Source organism: Aphis gossypii, chromosome 3 (assembly GCF_020184175.1).
Source record: "Aphis gossypii isolate Hap1 chromosome 3, ASM2018417v2, whole genome shotgun sequence".
Classification (NCBI taxonomy): Eukaryota; Metazoa; Arthropoda; class Insecta; order Hemiptera; family Aphididae; genus Aphis; species Aphis gossypii.
In genome coordinates, this window is record NC_065532.1 from 40,554,556 (window position 1) to 40,576,766 (window position 22,211).

Below are 22,211 nucleotides of genomic sequence, written 5' to 3' on the forward strand. Positions count from 1 at the left end.
ACTTTACCTTTTACTCATGTCCAAACAAAGGTTAGTAACGTATTTGTAGTTATTATAATTGAATATGTTGAGTTCATACAAAATGATTTAATAACAATGTCAATATACATTTATTGATATAGTTAATGTTATTAGTTTATTACTAGTGATTAAATTTCAACTTACAAATACGAGTCAACATGAGTGACATTTGTACGTCAGCAAGTTTAAAAAGCAAATATTGTTGGATACGTTATTTGACTTAACAATAAGTGCGGGAAAAATAAACATTTCCAATTTTGGAACACTAAAACAAATACAAATAGTGAAAGGATTGAACACATAATATGTGCATAAATCTTTATTAATAACTTTGCAAATAATTGTTTGAAGTACACGTTCAAGTATTTAAAAGTTTTATTTATTAAACTTCATTATAGTTTTATAGCTTTTAGGTTGATAAATTTCAATAAATATTGAACGTTATTTGATCATCTTTCTTTTGAAGTAATGAATTACTAATTTTCTTTACTTTTTTTTATTTATTATATTCATCACCACTGAATATAATTTATTCTCAATTATCATATTCAATTTATACTTCTATATGGTATTATTTTGCTATTAAACTTTGCATATATATTATATTATATTTGCGAGTGTGATGGCGTTATTACTTATTACCTAACTTAGGATATTATAGGTAGGTCATTATATAGGATTTAGATAAACAGTAAATTATTATTATAAATTTTATTTGTTTGATTTATAAACTCAAATTTGTGTCTAAAAATTTAAAGAAAATTAATCTACATTTTGCGTAAACATAACATTCAAACATTTTAGCTTGAGCGGAGCAATGAATGAATTGATTTTAAAATTATGTGTTTTTTATGTATTAGTACGCGGTAAGTTGTTGATAAAATGCTTAGATTTTCAACTTTGAAGAAGGGTTTTTTAGAAAATTTGATCTAGTTTGTACTTAGGAGAAGTTAAAAAAAGTACACAGTATTTCTTTTTACAATAGGAAAAAACAAACATAAAATTAAAGAGAAAAGGTAATTTTTACATTTAGCCAGATTTTTACTAAATTGATTTCTTTATTTTATTATAATTCAAAAACGAATAATCACAGAAATTTTAAATTTTCACCAAGTAATGTATATTACCATATTTCATAAACGGTATATTTATAAAACAACTTTTGATGCTTTATAAGTAAGGCTCGAATTTTAAAGCTTATGCTTCCTATTTATATTATATGGGATGGAAATCTAATTTTTATGTATACATTTGTTTCACTTCATTCTGATTCCAAATAAACTAATTTATTTTTACTTTTTTATTGTTTTTTTTAATTATTCCAACTGTGGATTTTTTATCTTAATTATGGTATTGTAATAGAAAAAAAAATAATAAGAAATGTAAAAACCCAGATTCCAGATATTGGATTATTATCGTTTTCGTTATCGGCTTGTTTATTATATGTGTTAAACGTATGGATTTTCAATCTACTTATAGCCTATGGTACCCCCCAATCCCCTACGGTCAGTAAGCCTATAATATCGATATCGACCATTTTAAAATTTAAGATTTAGTGATGTAATTTGAAACGTCTTGTATGGAGTATGCACCTATCACTTTAGAGGATGTATAGAGTTCGTTTTTTATGTATAAAAATATTCTGTTCGACAATAGTCAGTTTCACTAGTGCAAATCTAGGGAAATACATGGTATGTAATTAATTATTTTTTTAATTTTTCAAATTTTTTTATTCATTTTTATAACTATAGTTTATGTTAACTTTTGGTCATTTATTTGGGGTTTTTTTAAAAAATAAATGTGTTTCTCTTTTGATTTTTTAAAACAATCTTGTGCTTTTTTAGTTGCTTATTATGCTTTAAAATTCAAGCCTTATTTACAAGCATAAAAATTTAGAATTTTGATTAAGTTCGTGAAAATCTCGAAAAACACAAATTAGGTATATAATATTTATATTATAGTTAAAAATACATGAAAAATGTTCTTATCTAAATTTTAAAAACTGAATACAATAAGATTCTTTATAAGTTTTTTAATGTATACATATTATTTATAAAAAAATTCTACTGGAAGTCTAATTGATTTTTTATCAGTATTTAAATTTTAAATTTTACAACATTGGATACCTATTCATTTTTAAAATAACTATTTCTTTCTATACCTACTGTTTTTGTTTATTGTTTTAATTTAATTACCAATAACCGTAGATACCTAAAATTTTCCCAAAAAACTTATGTAATTGTTTTCATTATATAATAAAATTTCTAAACAAATTTGACTCATTTTGAACTTTTTGAACTATTTATAGGCACAAAATATTTTTAAGGACCAAACCTAATAAGAATCAATTTTTTTTAAAACAAATTTTGCTGTAATACGAATTTGTTGTTGTTACTCGTGACACGTTGTAATATGAGAGTTTCTCTATACTAAATAGAGCATAATTTTCAAAGTGAAGTACAGGTTTAGATGAAATTAAATGTGTCTACTTATTAATTAGGCACATGCAACATTATGCAACACCAAAAAACGAGTAATCGTGCAATCGTACCTTATAATATTACATACATTTGTACTTAAATAAATAAAGTTAATTTTTATTTTTACCACTTTTTAAACTGTTGATAATTGATAAATGTGAAATTATTTTTGGTGAAAAACACAAATCTTAAGGGCCTTGCAAATAACGTCTTGAAAAATACTTAACTGATAGGTTATAGCTAGGTGTTTATAATCATCGCAAGATAATTGGCCTAGTGGGACACTATCACTTATATAACCTATATGCGTAATATGTATAGTATAAGTCTTTAAATAGACACGTTCAATATAATAAATCACGATTTTGTTTTCCTAACGTTTAAGTAACTCTTGAACGTTTAGTCTAGGTAGGTACCGTATATAATACTACTATAGTACTATAGTACACGGCATAGTTTGGGCGAAATGTGCATGTAATTCTGACGGTTGCGTGCGGCCTATACAAACATAGTTAGCCTTCTATAATACAGTATATTATAATATTTCCCGCGGAAAAAAATATAGACACATATTAACATAATAATAAATATCAATAATATGAAAATGATTTGTCGCCACATTGTCGCTAACAAAAGAATTGGAGCAAAAAAAAAGTTGCACGGCAAAGATCAACTTTAATACGGTAGCCGCAGTAACAAACGCGAGCATACAAAAGCCACTTTGCCCAGACCTTGGTCACACCCAAGACTGGTTTATGCGGATCTGCTGGTCAAAATTAACACGCCGCAACTATAATAAATAAATAATGGTGAATTTTCAACTGCATTTTAATAATACCTACCGAATTCCTCATCGATGAACGTTACGCGCTACGTTAATTTTAGCCGTGACCATAATGCCCACTTATCTGAAACACAAGACACAACAGTATTATAGGTACAATGTCGCTGCGGTTGAAAATAATCGACATTGATTATTGAGATATTTTCGACGAGATGTACGTTTTACCATCTATACCCAGCTAACTTATTTGTTACTAGAAACCGCCATTTCAATGACGATGAAAAATATCATAGTGTTTTTTATGCGTATACTTTTCGTACGGATCTATGAAAAGTGTATAGCAATTTATAATAAAGTCTTTAAAGGTCGACGTTCCTGTATAGGTTAGGTCAGATTAGGACCAGAAGAAATATAATATTATGGTTATAGATAGATTCTATAAATCGTTATATTTACAACCATATTTTAATTTAAGTCAAAGTATATAGTCAATATACTCATTATAATACTACTGATGTAAAATTTAAATACCCTCAAAATTGTAATTTATTATTTTCCTATAACGTGTGTAGCCATATAGGTTATATTAAGGGTAAGATATAATTAAATTCGATAAAACATTTATAATATACTGATACATTTATTATTTTTATAAAAAAAAATTGTATAATAATAAATAACTTAAAGTACCTATGTTAAAATACCGCCGTAGCCAATTATTGATTATGACATACGCTGCCATACAAAAAACAAAATTAACTTCTTCGTTCATTGGGTTTTTATTTTACACAGCTATGATAATATGTAATAGTAATATCAACATGTTGTCATTTGTGATGTGCTCATAATCTATGAACAGATGAATTTGACGACAAAACCAATTAACAAGAGTTATATTATAATTATAAATTTATGGATGAATTGATTTTAACTTTAAAATTGGTTTTGTTTTATAGAATGAAGTGGCTCAGGAGTGACGGAGGACCAATGTTTTACGGTTACAGCAACCGTACACCGGTCACAGGCGATGTACAAATGATTACAACCTGTCTGGTTTTCGGTACGATTTTCACAGCGTTTCTTATCATCTTCCCCGGAGTTCGTAAAGAAGTAAGTAATTCATACTCATATGGCTGTATGCACACTTTAATCATTTATAAAGAGGTTATAAAACATTAATGTTGTTATTATAATGAAATAATGTTCTTAAGTTTCATAATCAAGTCACACGCTTTATTATACTCGAATAATAATTGTCGTACCTAGTTTTACTTATGCTTCGACTTATTTTTTACAATTTGAAAAATTCACTAATCTCTATGAAAGCTAAACGGAAATTATTTAATTATAATGATTTTTTTTTTAATATCATATCATTTATATCAATACAAATTACTATTTTGATTTTTAAATAATAATAATATACAAAAACTAGATTTACAAAAGACGAATTATATATTTTATTTGCGGGAAAATACTGCAATTATATACGTCACGGGGACACCCTGTATTTAATGTAATATAATTTAGTCACGTCTTATTTCTTCCGGAATGAAAGTTTAAACCTTGTCAAATACATACCGACTCTTACACACCTACCAGGTAGATGGTAATGAATTTTTTTTTTTCAGAGGTTCACCACCTTCACAACTGTCACCTTGAGCCTGTTCGTCGGAAACGTCATATTGTGTAAGTTTTAAGTTTTGACAATGTTGTGATTAATTAATTTAGTGTGTAAAAGCATCGATATTAGCTTCTAAAGTATTAGTTGTTATTTGTCGTTTTTAAAAACCAAAAATTATTCTATCGGCCATAATATTATGTTGTGATTTATTATATGACAGTATTAAAAATTATAACGGCCGGAGTTGCGATTCATATCGATACCTCGTGGTAGGTCATAGTTGTTCATGTAGTTGCTAGTAACGATTCTATAGATAAATAGATTTATGTACTTTGCGTAGAGACGTTAAAAGCGTAGGGCGTAATTAACTTAAACACGAGGAAATTTAAATTAGTAACTATATAAAACAGTATACCGCATGTAGGTGCTAGAATCCAATTATTAGATTTCGAGGGTTCACGAACTTCGGTAATCGTACTGGTTTATATATTCGATCGATTGTGTATACCTATATAATAATAACAGTCACTCATGACTAGACAAATACGTTAGCAGCTATATGTATATACTTAAGTGTATATAGTCTTTACACATCAGTTGCAATTTACGGATCTTGACCATGAAATACGATCATTCAGCCTTGTTGCGTTTACTGTAGATTTCCTTAGGCGTTTACTAAAAAAAAAATATCGCATTAATTATATAGTTATACAGCGACTGAGCGACCGATAATATAATGTTGGTTTTGCATACCTAGTTATAGTTTTTTTTTTTTTTTTTTTATTTCAAATCTGTATAAGTAATATCATATTTCAGTAAATTAGTTTTAAAATACGTTTTCGTAATATTAAATCGTAAAAAAAATGAATAAATAATTTACATAATGTATAAATAGAAATGTATACCCAATAATTATTGCTATTCTACCCTTCGTATGTTTTAAATGTAGGTAGCAATGTAGCATACATTAACTAAATAAACAAAAATATACCGATAGAAGTATGAACCGATAGAATGAAACATGATGGTGTAATAAAGACAAATCGAACGAGGTGTTATAATAATATATGTGAAACGATTTAATTTTGCACGATATATAAGTACCTATAGGTATATATTATTTAATAAGATTTTTTTTCTTATATTACTCTTAAATATACTATTAACCATTCAACCAAAAGCAAATCTAAGACTTTAAATTTTATAATTTCTCAAAAAAATGTATCTACATAAAAATTCCAAATAACACAAAAAATCTGTTAATATTATCAATAACAATTTTCAAATTTAAACTAGACGCATTGCAGCATTATTATACATTGCTTAAATAACTAAAGATTATATTATTATATATGTTCTTCACTACTCTCCCTTTTAATTTTTAAATTCAAATAATGCATCAACTACCTAAAGGAATATATCGGGTTTTGAGTTTTGCAATTTTTGCTGTTATAAAACTATCATTGAAATTAATGTATAGATATATCAAATTGGTCCCCTTTAAATTACTTTATTTCTTGTATGATATAATATTAGATATTATTATACATTGAGTTTTTTAAATAGAAATACCATCAATTGAGTTTAATAATTGTATCAATTTTCTTACTTCTGAAAAATGTTAGCAATCGAAGGACGCTGAATTCAAGTTCTTCATTTAGTTATTATTTGTTTGATAGTCAGGAGATTAACTTAACTGGCGCTTCTTATTTTTTAAACAGAAAATTACGGGAACGAGCTTTTATTAGTACATTTATTTTACGTTGCCCATCGGTGAAAAAAACTATCGTCAAATCCAGATCAGTATTTTTTTGCGAAGTCTGATTAAAAAGTGACGATTAAAAATAGACGTTACAAAATACCTATACATAACGAACCGTTAAATGACAGAGATTAAAAGTGGCTAAATGCTACGATATTTGTGCGTAACTATTTTTATTTCTAATTGATTTACTATCGACGTTACTCGTCGATTGCTGTTAATTGAAGGACAAGTTTTTGTTTTAAAAACTTAAATGTAATCGTCACATCTTAGGAATATTTTGACAAATATATACATTTGTACTCGGCTATATTTACTTAATTTTTGTTATATATATTTAACAGTTATTAAATTTTATTGAAATTAAAAAAAAAAAAATTAAATTAACTGGTTAACGAAACACATGTAATAAATTAATAATGAGTAAAAGCATCTAAAAAATATGTAAATGCAATAACTTCACTGCCTTAATAAGATATTAAAATTTATATTGCTATAGGATTTATGACGGATTTTTATTCTATCAAATATCAATTATGTTGTAATATTATTAAGTGCTATCATTTAATTGTTATAGATTTTTAATAGATAGTGATAAGTCGGAATTGAAAATTAAAAAGTTGTATAGATTACTATAAGTAACAACGCCATCGATGGGGTGCATATACCCAAACTTTGGGAAAGCTACGCTATGAGTACTTATATTTTTATGGATAGGTATGGATTATTTATGCTTTCTATATATATTATCATTTATCAGTGTATATAATGTATATAATTATAATACACCTCGAATGTAGGGTTTTCATAAAGTATATACGACATACGTAGCTGTAACGCTATGCAATTTAGACATTTTATCGTTGCCACCATTTTTTATACTCTTATGGCAAAAGGAGCTCGTTTATTATGTCTAAAGTCATTAGCCAAATAATATATCTTTGGGCATCATATTGCGTCTACATTAAACATGTAAAGTGTGTGTGTAGGTATGTACGTTTATTATTGTATTTATAATAATATGATCATTCAACCGGAATTAACCACAAATTATCGTTACTAAAAGTCAAGGAAACCTCAGTTCGACCACCTTGACAGTCCGGATATTAGACCGATCTTTGTACTTCCTATTCAGCGTTTTAAACAACATGTGTATACTAATGTAACATACCTATAATATTACTAATAACGCATTCCTTTAGTGCGCCAAAACCATTAGCTGACCTTGCCCAAAATGCGCAATCGTTGAATCACATAAACATATTATACAATATGTATATCTGCCACCGACCTTCTAGGTCGTCGATTGCACAAAATATCTCGCTTACATCTTACTTACTCGTATAAGTATTCCGATAAAGCATAATATTATATTAATAATATACTACACGGACCCTTAGATGTACGACAATAAATTAATATTTTTTTGGAGTTTTTATCGAACAATAATCACGATTTTATCGACTTGATAGTGTTTAAAGTTTTTGAAAATATACGATTGTCATAGAACACTTGATCGACCTTTGGTCATTATTTCCGCTTCAAAGTGACGTTTTCACTAATTCTTACAAAAAATAAATGAAATAAAAATGATTATTCTGGTTATGCATTTACTATTCATAACAAGTGGATTTTGGTTTGGTTCATTAGTCATTTGGCCTAGCGCTATTAATTTTGTCCCATTCATTTGTCAAATTATATTTTCTTCTGTCATTTTGTCCGATATTTGTCCTTCACAAACATACTAAACTAACTAAAGTAAAAGAAACGGGTCATATCTTATTAAAAAAAAATATTCAATAATCTGTATTTGAAAATCGCAATAAAAGATTTATTAATATAATTTATGTTACCTTCATGATTGACGAAAAATCGCGAACATTATAATTGTATTCGAAGGACTTAAATGAAATCAATATTATAAAACTGAACAAGTGTTTTTGTCAACTGTATACTAAAGTTTAAAAGTACATAATACTTAATATAATATTACGGTCAACTTATTTAAATGGCTATAACAAACTGAATAGATTTTTTAAATTAAATTTTTTTCTTTATCATATTATTATTATAGGAGTTTTGCTATTGTTGTTAATAATAGTTTTTGTTGTTGTTAAATACACTATTATTTCTTTAAATTGTCATGATGTAATAATGTCAGCATTGCAATAGCATTAACAATAGATAGATAAAAAACTTGGTATTCAAATGTTAGAAATTCGACTTTTCCATTGTAAACTGTAAAGGTCCAGTAATTTTAACCTCATGTACCTATCATATAACATTCATATTAAAAAACACGGGTATTTTAAAATTATTTGTCAAATATATTTAATACAATTTTTTCTGTCATTAGTATCATTATAGAAAATTCATAAGACATTCAATATTGCATATTATTATAATTAGTATTTATAACGAATAATAATTATCATTTATCATGTAATATCATGGTTTTATAGGGCATTTTCTGGGATTACACTAATTAGAATGATTTCTTTATAGTCGATTTTCTACAAATATAGTTTGAATAATGTATTGATTTAAAAGATATATTGTTTTTCAAATGTTATCATTATATTATAAAATCTATTAATTCTTTATTTCGTATCATCATTCCGATTGTATTTGTTTAATACATTATAGGTTATCACTTATAAAAGAAAAGCTGAATAATGTAAGACCCTGTATTGCAGCTATATAAGTACCTATTCGTTTAGTGGTGTGCGATTTTTTTTAAATTTTGACGCGCCACAATAAACGCGTTCATATAAAGTCAATCGTGGCATCGATAAAGCTAAACTTTATCTGCAAAAAAAAAAAAGTTATATGGACTTTCCTAAAAATTGACGTGGGTTACCTACATTTTGACATCGCCGTTTCTTAAATTTATTTAAAACTTAAGTTTAATTTAATTTGCGTCTCAATGAATTTTACGAGTTAGAGTAATCTGCGTATTTCAAATCTATTAAGGTATTGAGCAATAAGTTTGAGTTTTTTACTGGTTTTCAAAAAAATGAACACACAACTCGTTTTATAACTAATACATAATTATTCCCCGTCTATAGCTCGGCTTTGGAACTATATACAATTATAAACGTACATATAAGCAGGTACTTAAGACGTTTCATGATTGACGTTTATATTTATTATAATTATACACACTCATTTATACCCACTATATAGCCATTTATATATAACCACGTATTATATTAGAGCATATACTCGTATTAACATGTTTTGAAATTATTATTCTGTAAAACTCGAGTTGAGTTCGAATCAGTTCGACTTTGTCACTATTTTGCATTAGTAAAAAATGAATGTATTTTTGTTGATCGCTTTCAAACTCGGCTGTACTTTATATAACGTAAATATAAAATATTTTCACCGGCAATTGCATGTAATTACGCTTATGAAACTACTTATATATATGTATGTGTGTGTATCTGTGCTGATTATCGCGAACAATAGTACAAGAAACAATATTGTTTTTTCCCGTCAATCTTCAAGGATACATTTGTGCATTAGTCTCAAGGATCGAAAATAATTGTATCGTTAGTTATTCAGAAAAATAATGAAATTAATTAAACGCGTGTATATTATAATAAATATATAACATATATAATATATTATGTGTATAATGCGTGTACACTACTCTGCACGGTACAAGTGTGTTTGTTATTTTTATACCCACATGCAGTCGAAGAAATCCAAGTGAAAAGTCATTGCGAAAATTGTATTTAATACGTTCGAGTGACCTTAGAACTGCTGACCGGATCGAAAATATCGTGTTTACACTTTGTATGTTTCTCTATTTCAATTTCGGTTTCCACTATAACTACGGATATATACGTATATATATAGGTACACTTTGAATCATAACATAATATATATATGTATGGTAATATCGCATATAAGTACAAGTGTTGTGCGCGCAAAGCATTTATATCGTACAATATTATACTTGAATCAATCGAAGCGAAAATGTGCGATACACATTATTATAATATACTGTATAATAGACATAATATAATAAACGCAAACGGTAGACACATGACCGGAACACGGTATGATAGTACCTATTAAACTTCGCGCAAAAAATTATATCCCACCTGCTTCTACCTGTAATATGTTCAAATAAAAACGGTCATAAATAATAATAAAATTATTCTGCGATTAAACGCGTTTCGCAAGTGTCGGTATTAAAATTCAAAATTAAGACTACCGCAAATTATGAGTTATAAACTATAGATACCCTAAGTATATCAAACTATCACCTTACGTAACTGACACTTAACTATCGAAGTAATTTATGTACCAGAACGGATCAAGATACTAGTATTATAATACATCATCATAATAGCACACGTATATACTGCATAATATATTATATTTTTCAGCGCGAATGTATTCTATATAATATGTATATATATACTTGTACGCGCGATATATACTTAAACGTGTTTGAATTCACGACTCACCTGTACACAAGATAATTTACCAAGTGTGGATCTACCCTCTCTTTTTTATCCTGTACTCGTGCATTCGTTTTTTTTTTTAAATTTTTAAGTAAGTACATGTTTGAAAACCATTTTTGAAAATACGTTGAATTTTTTACATCTTTTACATCGAAACTAGGTAATTTATTTTTTTCAAATGAGAATCACTCTTTTTTACTGTACGTTTTTAATAGCAAGATTTTTTGAAAATGTCGATGTATCGAAATCTAAATTTGAACTATAGTAACGTTTAATAGTTATTAGCCTTTAAGGTTAATAATCATTCTTAAGCCATAAAGCTTATAATAATGATTTTACTTAAAATATATAAAATGTGTTATGTAATTCAGTACTTATTATACTCAGATAATTTTGCAAATTACAAAATATATTAATTAATATAATTTTCAAATTATCATAGCCCTCGCACTTTTTCTTAACTTATTATTATATTCAATTTTTAAATTTCTCAAGACTTGGAAAGTATTAATTTGAATTTCAGTTTGTCGTTATCTACATTTTTAAAATAAATTGTCCTTAATTTATAAAAAGGTGTTTTATATTTGAAAAAAGTGATTTCATCACAGACTTTTTAAATCTGCATATTAAAAATTCAATATTTTAAATTATGGTCACTTTGTATACTTAACAATTTTGAAAATGAGAATTAAAATGAATTCATTATTAAAGAGAAAACTGAAGGTGAGTGAGTCTGGTATTGTTTGTGCGCTTCGATGATTTTCCATACTATAAACGTATATAAATCGTGATATTATTTAGAGTCATCAATCAGCCACTATATTGATGTTCTACCACTCTACCAGTTAATATATTATTATTTTAGATCATTGGAAAGCTTAATTTAAAACCTACACGTTTTATAAACGGTTTTTTGTATTTAATATACTTATAAATTATATCAAGCTTTTAGAATATCTTTTACGATTTTAATGGCATGTTTAAGTTATTTTCACATTTTTTATGATTTTTTTTTTAAATATGGTCACATTTTTCTAAGTAGACAGAAACTTTACAAGACAAAAAATAATTTTCTTCAAACAGGGACGACGCTGGTTTTTTTTTTTGGAACCCTGAGAAAAATAAGCTACAACTCATGAGGGACTTTTGAACTCGAACGACATTCCAATATACAAAGACTTCGGCAATAGGTGAAAATTCTGATTTCGTTTTCTATTTATTTTGTACTATCGGATGTTCCCTCCTCTTTTGGACCTGGCTCCGATTCTCGTACTGATAACTTATAAGCGTATAGGTTTTATGTATTATGTATACTCAACGCGACACAATAATATTATAATGTCATAACAATATTATTCTCGTCTTATAGCTAGCAAATCGATCGCAATTGTCATTTTCACATTACCTACCTATATTATACGTCGCGAGATCTCCGTCGTTTCACTTTCGACCGTATGTATAGTAGACATATATACACAATATACATATGTATATATATAGGCAATAACACGCGAACAGTGCAGTATATATACGCGCACGTAAGACTTCGCGCGCGTCATGACGATTATTATAAACGCGTCCCGGAGGGTCATCGCAATTGTCCGGGCCGAGAGAGCCGCTCGAGAGTTTCGTCACACGCGCGCTCTTATACGTCGTGTATTATACGCGTCTCGAAATCGTTATATTATGTTGGCGGCTTATTTTTCGCAACAATACATCATAATATGCATATACATAATAATTCGCGTATAAAATAATAATGATATTGTCGTCAACGCCGATCGATTGACTGCAGCGCGACGACATCACGCGATGCTGCGGCAGCGGAACGTCGTCGGCCGGGTTTTCCGTCCTTTTGTTTTATACTACGGACGTCTTCGCTTTCACGCACCCGCCAACAGCCGGGGCGACTCTATATTGTATCATTATAATTATGCATTACAATACAACGATAATCGAAACATTCGCCTTTAAGCGAAATATAATAATAATAATAATAGTGCGTATTACGCGATATCACGCGGACTTTTATAGGTCGATTCGAGATTTACGCGCATAATAATACATAAAAGCGAATGAGAAATATTACTCACACGTGATAAGTGCAGTACCCGCCTATACTACGAGTCTGTCGTGTTTTTGCGCTTTTTATTTTTTTTTTATTTTACCGCCGTACCGCCGTACTCATCCAACCGTGACCGCTGCGACGACGGAAAAACATTATTATTATTATTATTACATGCGCATTATATATACCGTTGGCCTCATTTGCGCCGCAGTTGTATACACTACATATACACATAACACTGCACATAATATATTACATCGTTTATATACGTATAGGTGTATAGCATATGTATATATATACATGTTATGATATTATCGTTTAAGTCCTTAGAGTTTTTTTTTTTTCGTTCTCACGTGGACGTCGCGACATATTATTGTAATTATATATATTATATTAGAAAAATAATTCAACCATAACTGGCTGCAGTAGCAGGACGTACCTTTAGAGTTACAATATATATATGTAGTAGATAAGTTATTACAATGTGTAAGTACTCGGTACCTACCGCCGTGTCGATGACATCTGCCATACCGCGGACGTTTCGTAAATCGCATACATTTGGTATATCGCTGTATACGACTGTGATCACCGCGAGCCCATAGACGGATTTGTTTGGGCCGTCGCATAAGAATATTTACGACATTTCGTTTCATTAAAAAAAAAAAAAAAAACGTTTTAACAGTCTTACCTTTTTTGGTACAATGCGCAACGTCGCGATAGCTGCTGAGTGTTAAATAATACAGCAATATTTTATAATATATATAATATAATTATGTATGTATTATATTTGCGTGTGTACAAGATAATTTACAATAAAGCTAGCTAACTTGTGCCATTACTTCATATTTTCATGGTGAATTTATTCAAATTATTCTGGTTTTTACAATTTTTGAGTATACTAGAGGATATTTTAAATTATTTATGTTTTTTATACGATTTAAATGAAAAACAAACTATTTTACCAACTATAAAATATTATTATATGATGATTTTCTAAATCATAAAGTTCTAACTAGTAGTTTTAAATTAAAAAAAAATGTCTGTTTTTAAAAATATAAAATACATATTATAATATTGAATCTATGTGTACTCATACTCGTAGACATTTATTATTTATAAACTTTTATATCCCAATAATTTTTAAAAAAATTCATCATCTATTCTGCTCAACTATATTTAACGTAAAATTAGGTGATTCTTATTTTAAAAAAAAATGGTATTACCATTACCACAGGATACATTTTTTAAATGGTATTTATAATAAATATAAGTACTTAAAAATGTGGTCCTTATAGTCAAGTTCACTTAAAATTCCATAAATTAATTTTCATTAGGAAAAAGGGTGATTATGCTAGGTGCATCACTGTATTATTTATAGACATGTGGCATATGACAGTTGAACGCAAAACTATACGGTTCAAGCAAATTTTATGTCTTCAATGTGTTTATATTTTATGCAGGCGTATAGTTATCATTACGACTTGCTTACCTACGCTTATAGAATTTAATTGGTTATACCTACTGCAAACGCAGTAACGATACTGTATAATGCATTGTATAAATGTAAAAACATATCACTATGATTACTCTGGGGGAGTTATTATTGACTGCTGATCAAGATGCTCAGAAGTGCACGTCGTGATTTTGATTTTTATTTTTATTTCCAAACATTCGATGACTCAGTGTAACTGATTAATGAATAAGCTGTTACAATTAAAGTTTAACTTTTATATATATATATATTTAATAAATCAATTCGCTAATATTCTGTTACAATTACTATAGTAAAATTACATATTAAAACTAATAACTCAAAGTTTGACAAAACTCTCAATTTCTTTTTGATAAAATTGTTTTGTAAATGTTGGACTGAAAAAATTACTGTTTCGAAACCACGATTAGTGAATTTAGTAATTTACCGTGTTAATGTTGATCGTTATTATAGCAGCGATCTATTATAAACATGCCGGCCGTGTGAATAAACTATAAAGGTATAGGTATATAATATTTAATGCTATTCGATTTTTTCGAATCGTGCTCTGTTAACTTACGTCATGCGATTTATTTATGATTACGAAAAAGAGATGTACTACTGTCGAAATTATAACAATATAACATCATACGATTTTCGCGCTTATATTTTTACTATTAATATTAGATTATTAAGACAATCTGTAAAAATAAATCTGAATATATCGATAGTAGGTACCTATTCGCATATTATTGGTTTCGCCTTGAATAAGATAGAGTCTGTAATGAAATCGGCTTGAAAATATTACACATTATACGACTCGGACGGTCGACAGTCGACACTAAAATAGGAAGTACGATAAGCAAGCGTGCGTGTATATAAGTTATGACGCATATTGCATCTGCCCTCCTTGAAACGTTTACAATTTCCATGGATTGGCCACTATAAGGTACGACAGTCGTACTACGACTGCTGTAGCTTAACTATGTAATATACAGGGCGATTCTCGAGCTTTGCTTACCAATTATATCAATGTGTTTATTCAAAAAATTTAAAATTTTTGGAATTTGTAAATATATTTTAAGTGTGTACCTATTTAAATGTCTACCATTCAAAGAGGGTACCTACTTAACTGCAGTACAATTTTTTTTTGTGTAATAAGAACCAGTGAATCGCCCTTTCTTACTGTAAATTGTTTAGTAGATTATTTATCTTTGAAAATATTGATGTGGATAATATGTGTAACAGTTCCATATTAAATATCACGAATAAAAACACTGAATCTCTATAGTATCTATATTCTATATGCTTTAAATGTAAAATAGTTTGAAATATGGAAACATATACTTCATAAAAATATTGACTATACAGTATACACAACACAAAGGTTGTAAATGCATTTTTATCCTACTCTTCAACTTTGACTGTACTAGAAAATTAACATGCTAATGTATAAAAAATCACCTTTTAATAAAATTATGGTATTAAGTTGTTGTGGTTTTACATGCAATCCAACTGCAGAACTAGATAAACGTATTTATAATGATTTTGTGTGCGTTTCTCTTTTTTTACCTGAATAACATAAATCTCAATACAATTGTGATGTGCATTAATCATACATTTTTCTTTTCGAACTAGGATAATTTTATATTGGTTAAGAGTGCTTATTTTTCTTTTAATTTTTTTTTATACTATAATATTATTACACAATATACAATTTTATTTAAAAGAAATGTTTTGTTTGTACGAAATTATGTTGCATCGTTGTCTCTGATGACAATAGTTAATGATATCTATATAAATAATATTATTAGATGTACTATAATCATAAAATCAAAACGCAATTATTTATAACATACATATAATCTATAAATAAATACCATTTGGCATTTTTTATTTACGTTTTTCATAATAAATTTAGAAACTACTATATATATAATATATATATAGGTAGTAGGTACTACCTATTTTTTTACCTGTTCGACCTCCACGAGCAAAATTTATTTATTTATAGTTTTTATTTCAATGTATGCTGATGGTAAAAATTCTTATTTCGTTTTTGTACACGATTACATAGAATATAGATACTTTAAATAAACACTTTCTTTTTTTAATATGATTAATACTCATATTTCGTTAGTACCTACGCGTTTTTTTGTGTTCTATATTTATTATTCTTTATATTTTTTTAATAATATCACAAACATGCATCACCATTGTCATCAGCTAATCAGCACAGTCGGTAACCTTAATGAAAATTATTTTGTTATAATATAATAACGTGTCTATTTAAGTTAAATTTTAAATATGTGGAATGAAAAATTAAATAAATGTAGTAGGTAGATTATTGATCTATATTTGATACTATATTGGATTCATTTTTTTAGTTTTACATTTTGTTCCAAGCTGTGTATCAAAACCATAAGAAAATCCGCATTATATATAAAAAATAAACCATAAATTCAATTACAGTTTTTTGTGAATTGCTTATGAATTTTTAAAGGTACTTTTTATGAGTTCTATAACAGATGTTAACTTACTGATAAATAACTAATAACGCTGCATTTTTTGAAAATTTTAAGCATAGAATATTCTACAAATTTTATATTTATTTGTATTTATAATATTATATAATTTAGCATTATTATAAATAGATATAATATTAAGTATATGTTATATTAATAGTATATCCATTACTTACATAAATTACTTAAAACTTATAATTATTTATTATGTATATTTACATTTTTTTATGAAATCTATAGGTATAATGTATTTATTTTATATTTTTAAATAAAAAGTAAAATAAACATAAAATTTAATTGCAGTTTAAAATATACCTACAATGCCCACTAATAAATGTATTTCATACTAACCAGTAACCACAAATCACAGTAACATCGATGTAAACTGTGTCTAACTACCAAATGCATACTACTGCAACCTTCGACCCAAGAAACTATATAAAAAATATTAATTGATTTATGGCGTTTTTATGTAAATTTAAATATTTTGAAATATGTAATTTGATGATCATTATTCAATAGGAATGCAATTTATTTTATTGAGAAGATTTTACAATTAGAATAAAGAATATGTTTACTAAGAAACAAAGTACTTAGGTATATAAATGTTTGTTTATAAAATTATTTTAAAAATACACATTATTCAAGGATAGTAAGAACCGTTAAAACTCTATAATTATTATAGTAAATAATTTACAAGTTCTCGAGGTTAGATTTGTGATTTACCTGCCACTATCTGTAAAAGTATTAAAATGTATTATGCTCTTTTTGTAAAATTCGGCTAATTAACTTTTATAAATTTTCCTTAACGCTTATTCGATCTAACTTATACAAGCATATTAATAATTTGAACTTAAACAATGACTTTAATTATTTTCTAGTTTATTGAAAGGAAATCCAAGGACTAAATGTTAAACATCTTTAAAATATGTGACCTAAACACAGCTGTTTTTTATATGTTATTGTGTACCCATATAAATTGATTATTTATTCTTCGTATTATGTCGAAAGAAAGAAAAATTGCTTATTGGTAGTAAATTTACTGATTAGTAATTACTATTTGTATGTTCGTATGATAAACCGCATAGTTTTCATCGAATACCAAAAACAAAAATTAATACCTTAGAAAAGTATATCCATTACATCTTCAACCAAGACTAGTGAAAATACATTAGGTAGGTATATTATTATATAACGCAAGTGTCAGTCATTACGATATATCTACCTACGTGACAATTGACAAGTCGACAAGATAAATGTGAAAAACATTGTACCTATAATGTTTTTATTGTTATGTATTGACTACAACTGTCATTACTAGGATTAAGATTTTAACGGAAAAAAAACTCAATAGAAATCGCTATGAAATGTTTTAAAAAATAGTAGAGTGAAAAAAAATATCGATTATTGCAATGTTATGATACTTTGACAGTTTGACGGTATCAGATGTTTTAAACGTGAAAATAACGCCCAACAAATATAAAACTCATGGCATTAAAATTACCAAAGTTCCAGAGCGTAGTATATTAGTACCTACGTTTTTTTTTTACTGATTTACTTATGTGTTATAGGTACGTATATTATTGTATTTAATTATCGTTGAAATAACTGTATTAGTATTTTACTCATGATAATATGTTAATAATATATTATGTGCAAACTAAGAATCGTATAATATACATATTACATATTTTATATATGTTATCATACTTCACGATCACATATTATATTGTTTATTATGTAGAATAAAAATAAATTAATATCTTTTCCACAATTGTCCACCCACTTCTAAATGCATCTATCATATGCGGTCATAAATCATAATATATTCGTAATAATAGGTTTTGCTGATTTCGTTTACATAGTTTTGCCCGCATCAAATAGTTACTTGAATACAATTACCAAGTATCCACCTACTAGACCATAATATTATCAATTATCATTTTAATTTTTTAATTTTTATGTTTAACTTATTCACAGGAATGTATGTATATTATAATATATGACCACATGTTTTTATACAAATTAACGAATTAAAATAATTTTTCACGTATTTATTACAAGCTATAAGCATTTTAAATTGTAATAATCTTTAAATTTATTTTATTTCCTATTCAAATTTTCAAGTTTAAGACTGTTCATAAATTTACTGTCTTTTATAAACATTAATTTTTTACTTTAAAAATAAAAAAAATATTTATAAAGATGGCCACTAGATATCTGATTGAGTAATTACTTCGACAAATAACAATTATTCAACAATGCTTCTTTATTTTTGATGGTTTTAATATTAACCTTGCAATTTTTTTATTCATTGCGGTTTTATGCAAAATAGTTATATAGTCTTAATTTGATTCGAATTTCATTTTGTTTAAAATAAATAAATTTTTTTCACTTTTATAATTGTATTTCTCGTGTTTATCTCGTATTCAAGTAAATATAGGTAATAAATAATAATATAGGAATATGGATGTTATATTGATTTTTATGTTCTTTTAGTTAGATATAATGTTATCATTATAGGGCGATTAACATAAATAATACTCTTATATGTTCATGCCCAAATTTAATCAATAAACCTCGGGACTGTGTCACCTCATCACCCCTTAATCCACCTTGTACATATTTTGATTCTTTTCATTTTTACAATAAAAAAAATAATCATTCATATCATAATAATGACTATATGGCATGGTATTAGTATATACTATTATGCATAGATACATAAATGTACGAATTATTTTATAAAATTACAAAAGTATTTTAACAACTATAGTTGTAAAGTATGCTTTAAGCTATGCGTTATTTATTATTCATATATAGAATTTAAAATTATAATCATGAACAATAGAATAACGGGTTCCAAATGTCTTTTAGAAATATTAAAATCTGCAGTAAATAAGTAGATACCTATAGCTATTGTAAGTTCGTAAAATATATTATTTTTTTTTCATGAAAAATAATATTATAATATAACTAATTAGGTTAAATGATGGCCTCAGGGCCGTGACAAGGTTTGTTGAGGAACCATCAGATTCAGCACATTTACCGCGGTTCGGCGATTTTGCGACCTACTGAATTTTGGGACGCGCTTTCGCTTTTTCGAGGTCTTCGCGGGAAAACTAGATTATATAATTTATTTATATCGATCGTACATCGTTTTAATTTGTATGTAACTAATTATTTATCGAAAAATTATCGTTACAGTGTCGATACTGGGTTCCAGCTGGCACGTGGCTGAAACAGTGATCACGAGCGCTTACCGAGCTCTTTCCAAAGAACTGATCACTGCGGAACTTGGTGCATACGTCGGACTCGGTCATATCAACATAACTCTATGTGGTAAGGATGGATATTGTCAATTTTTTTTTTTATATATTTCATGTTGTTGACGAGACAAGCAGCTTATGATATCGCATAATTGATATTATTTGATACAATAGCATAACTTATGACGTATATCAGTAATTTTCTTTTATATACCGAATTATGTTTTTTTGTATCTTACAGCTATACCATCCGACAACTCTTCGATGCCTTTGGAAGACATCAGTTTCAACGAACGTTTCTCTTGGCTGGGAGCTCACGAGATGGGCGAAAGCTATCAAGCTGCCTTGTACCGAGGCATGCCCTTCCCCATACTAACTGTAGCTGAATACTTTAGTCTGGGTCAAGAAGGATTTGCTTGGGGAGGACAATACAGAGCCGCAGGTTACTACGGTAGCATATTTTTATGGTAAATATATTATATTGTGTATTATGTAATACGTTTGGTATAGTTAGTAAAATCTTTCGAACAAGATGGGTCTTAACAATACTAAATTTTATCGTATATATAAAATATATAGACTTAAATTTAAATATAGGGCCCAAAATGTATGTAACTCGAGTGCTCTAGATTTTTAGAGTAAAATTTTTATGATTTATGACTCATAAGATTAATCGTCATAATTTTATTAACTTCAAATAGATATCACAATTTTAATGCAATGCAAATATATTTAATGTAGTTGATCGATTCACTGCGCAGTATATTCATATCTTATAGTTTATACAGTTACTTTTTACCATTTAGTCAAACAATATACAAACATTCGATTCACTATGAAGTATAGACATCACATTAAAAAAATACAAAATAATTATTTCCGAAAATATATGTTGTTTACGGCGTTACCTTAATGCAGCGCTCAGCATTAATAGTTTCCTTTACATGTGCAAAAATACGAATACCAACAGGATTCAAAATGGCTAAGCCCTCTAAGATTTACTTCCTTCAGCCCCATAATTAAGCTTGTGTCACATAAAATTAAATTAAAACAATAATTCACTTTAATAATATTATATAATCATGTTAATGTTTACAGGACAGCGTTCGTGTTGTGGTTCCTGATGAACGTGCTGCTAGTCGTCGTTCCACGGTACGGAGCGTACACAATGATAGGCATGGGAAGTTTTATGGTCGGAGCAACAGTCGCCTATCACTGCATGCTTCCGTCGTCGCCTCTAGTCATACGTTTTCAGGACGACAAGTTTTTACTGTTCAGGCTGGGCTGGTGTTTCTGGCTAACACTTTTCACTGGTTTGTTTACCCTGCGCGTTTTATACATATATATTCCTATGCGGCTATGCTTATATTGATAAACGTTAATAATTACGCCCAACGAAGGGAGTAAATTATAAATTGAGACCAATACAATTAAAGTATAAATTTATTATCGTGTAGGTATAGTAAATTGCGTTTGGAGATTTTCTTTAAGTATAAGATTATTTTTATATTAGCCATTTTATATATTATATGACACACAATTTTTGACATTGTAATTTTTTTCACACATCAATGATCAATTTCATGGCAATGATTTATTGATTTATATCTTATTTTAGTTATATTATAGTTTATTCTCCAAACGTTTTGAAAAATGCTTTACATGATTTAGATTAAATCGCCTCGTTGTTTCACTTAAAGCCAATTTTTTTTTTTTTTTTTTGAAGAGT

The 22,211-nt window shown here is 27.7% G+C and overlaps 1 protein-coding gene across 1 annotated transcript in view; it reads left to right on the forward strand.

Moving 5' to 3' along the window:
• Positions 1-22,211, forward strand: part of LOC114123444 (dual oxidase maturation factor 1) — a 54,699-nt gene that overhangs the window by 30,241 nt on the left and 2,247 nt on the right. The window contains 5 exon segments of the mRNA XM_027986424.2: positions 4,242-4,395; positions 4,917-4,974; positions 20,421-20,555; positions 20,724-20,949; positions 21,581-21,795. Coding sequence (XP_027842225.2) covers positions 4,243-4,395; positions 4,917-4,974; positions 20,421-20,555; positions 20,724-20,949; positions 21,581-21,795 — 787 coding nt within the window. The 5' untranslated portion in view covers position 4,242.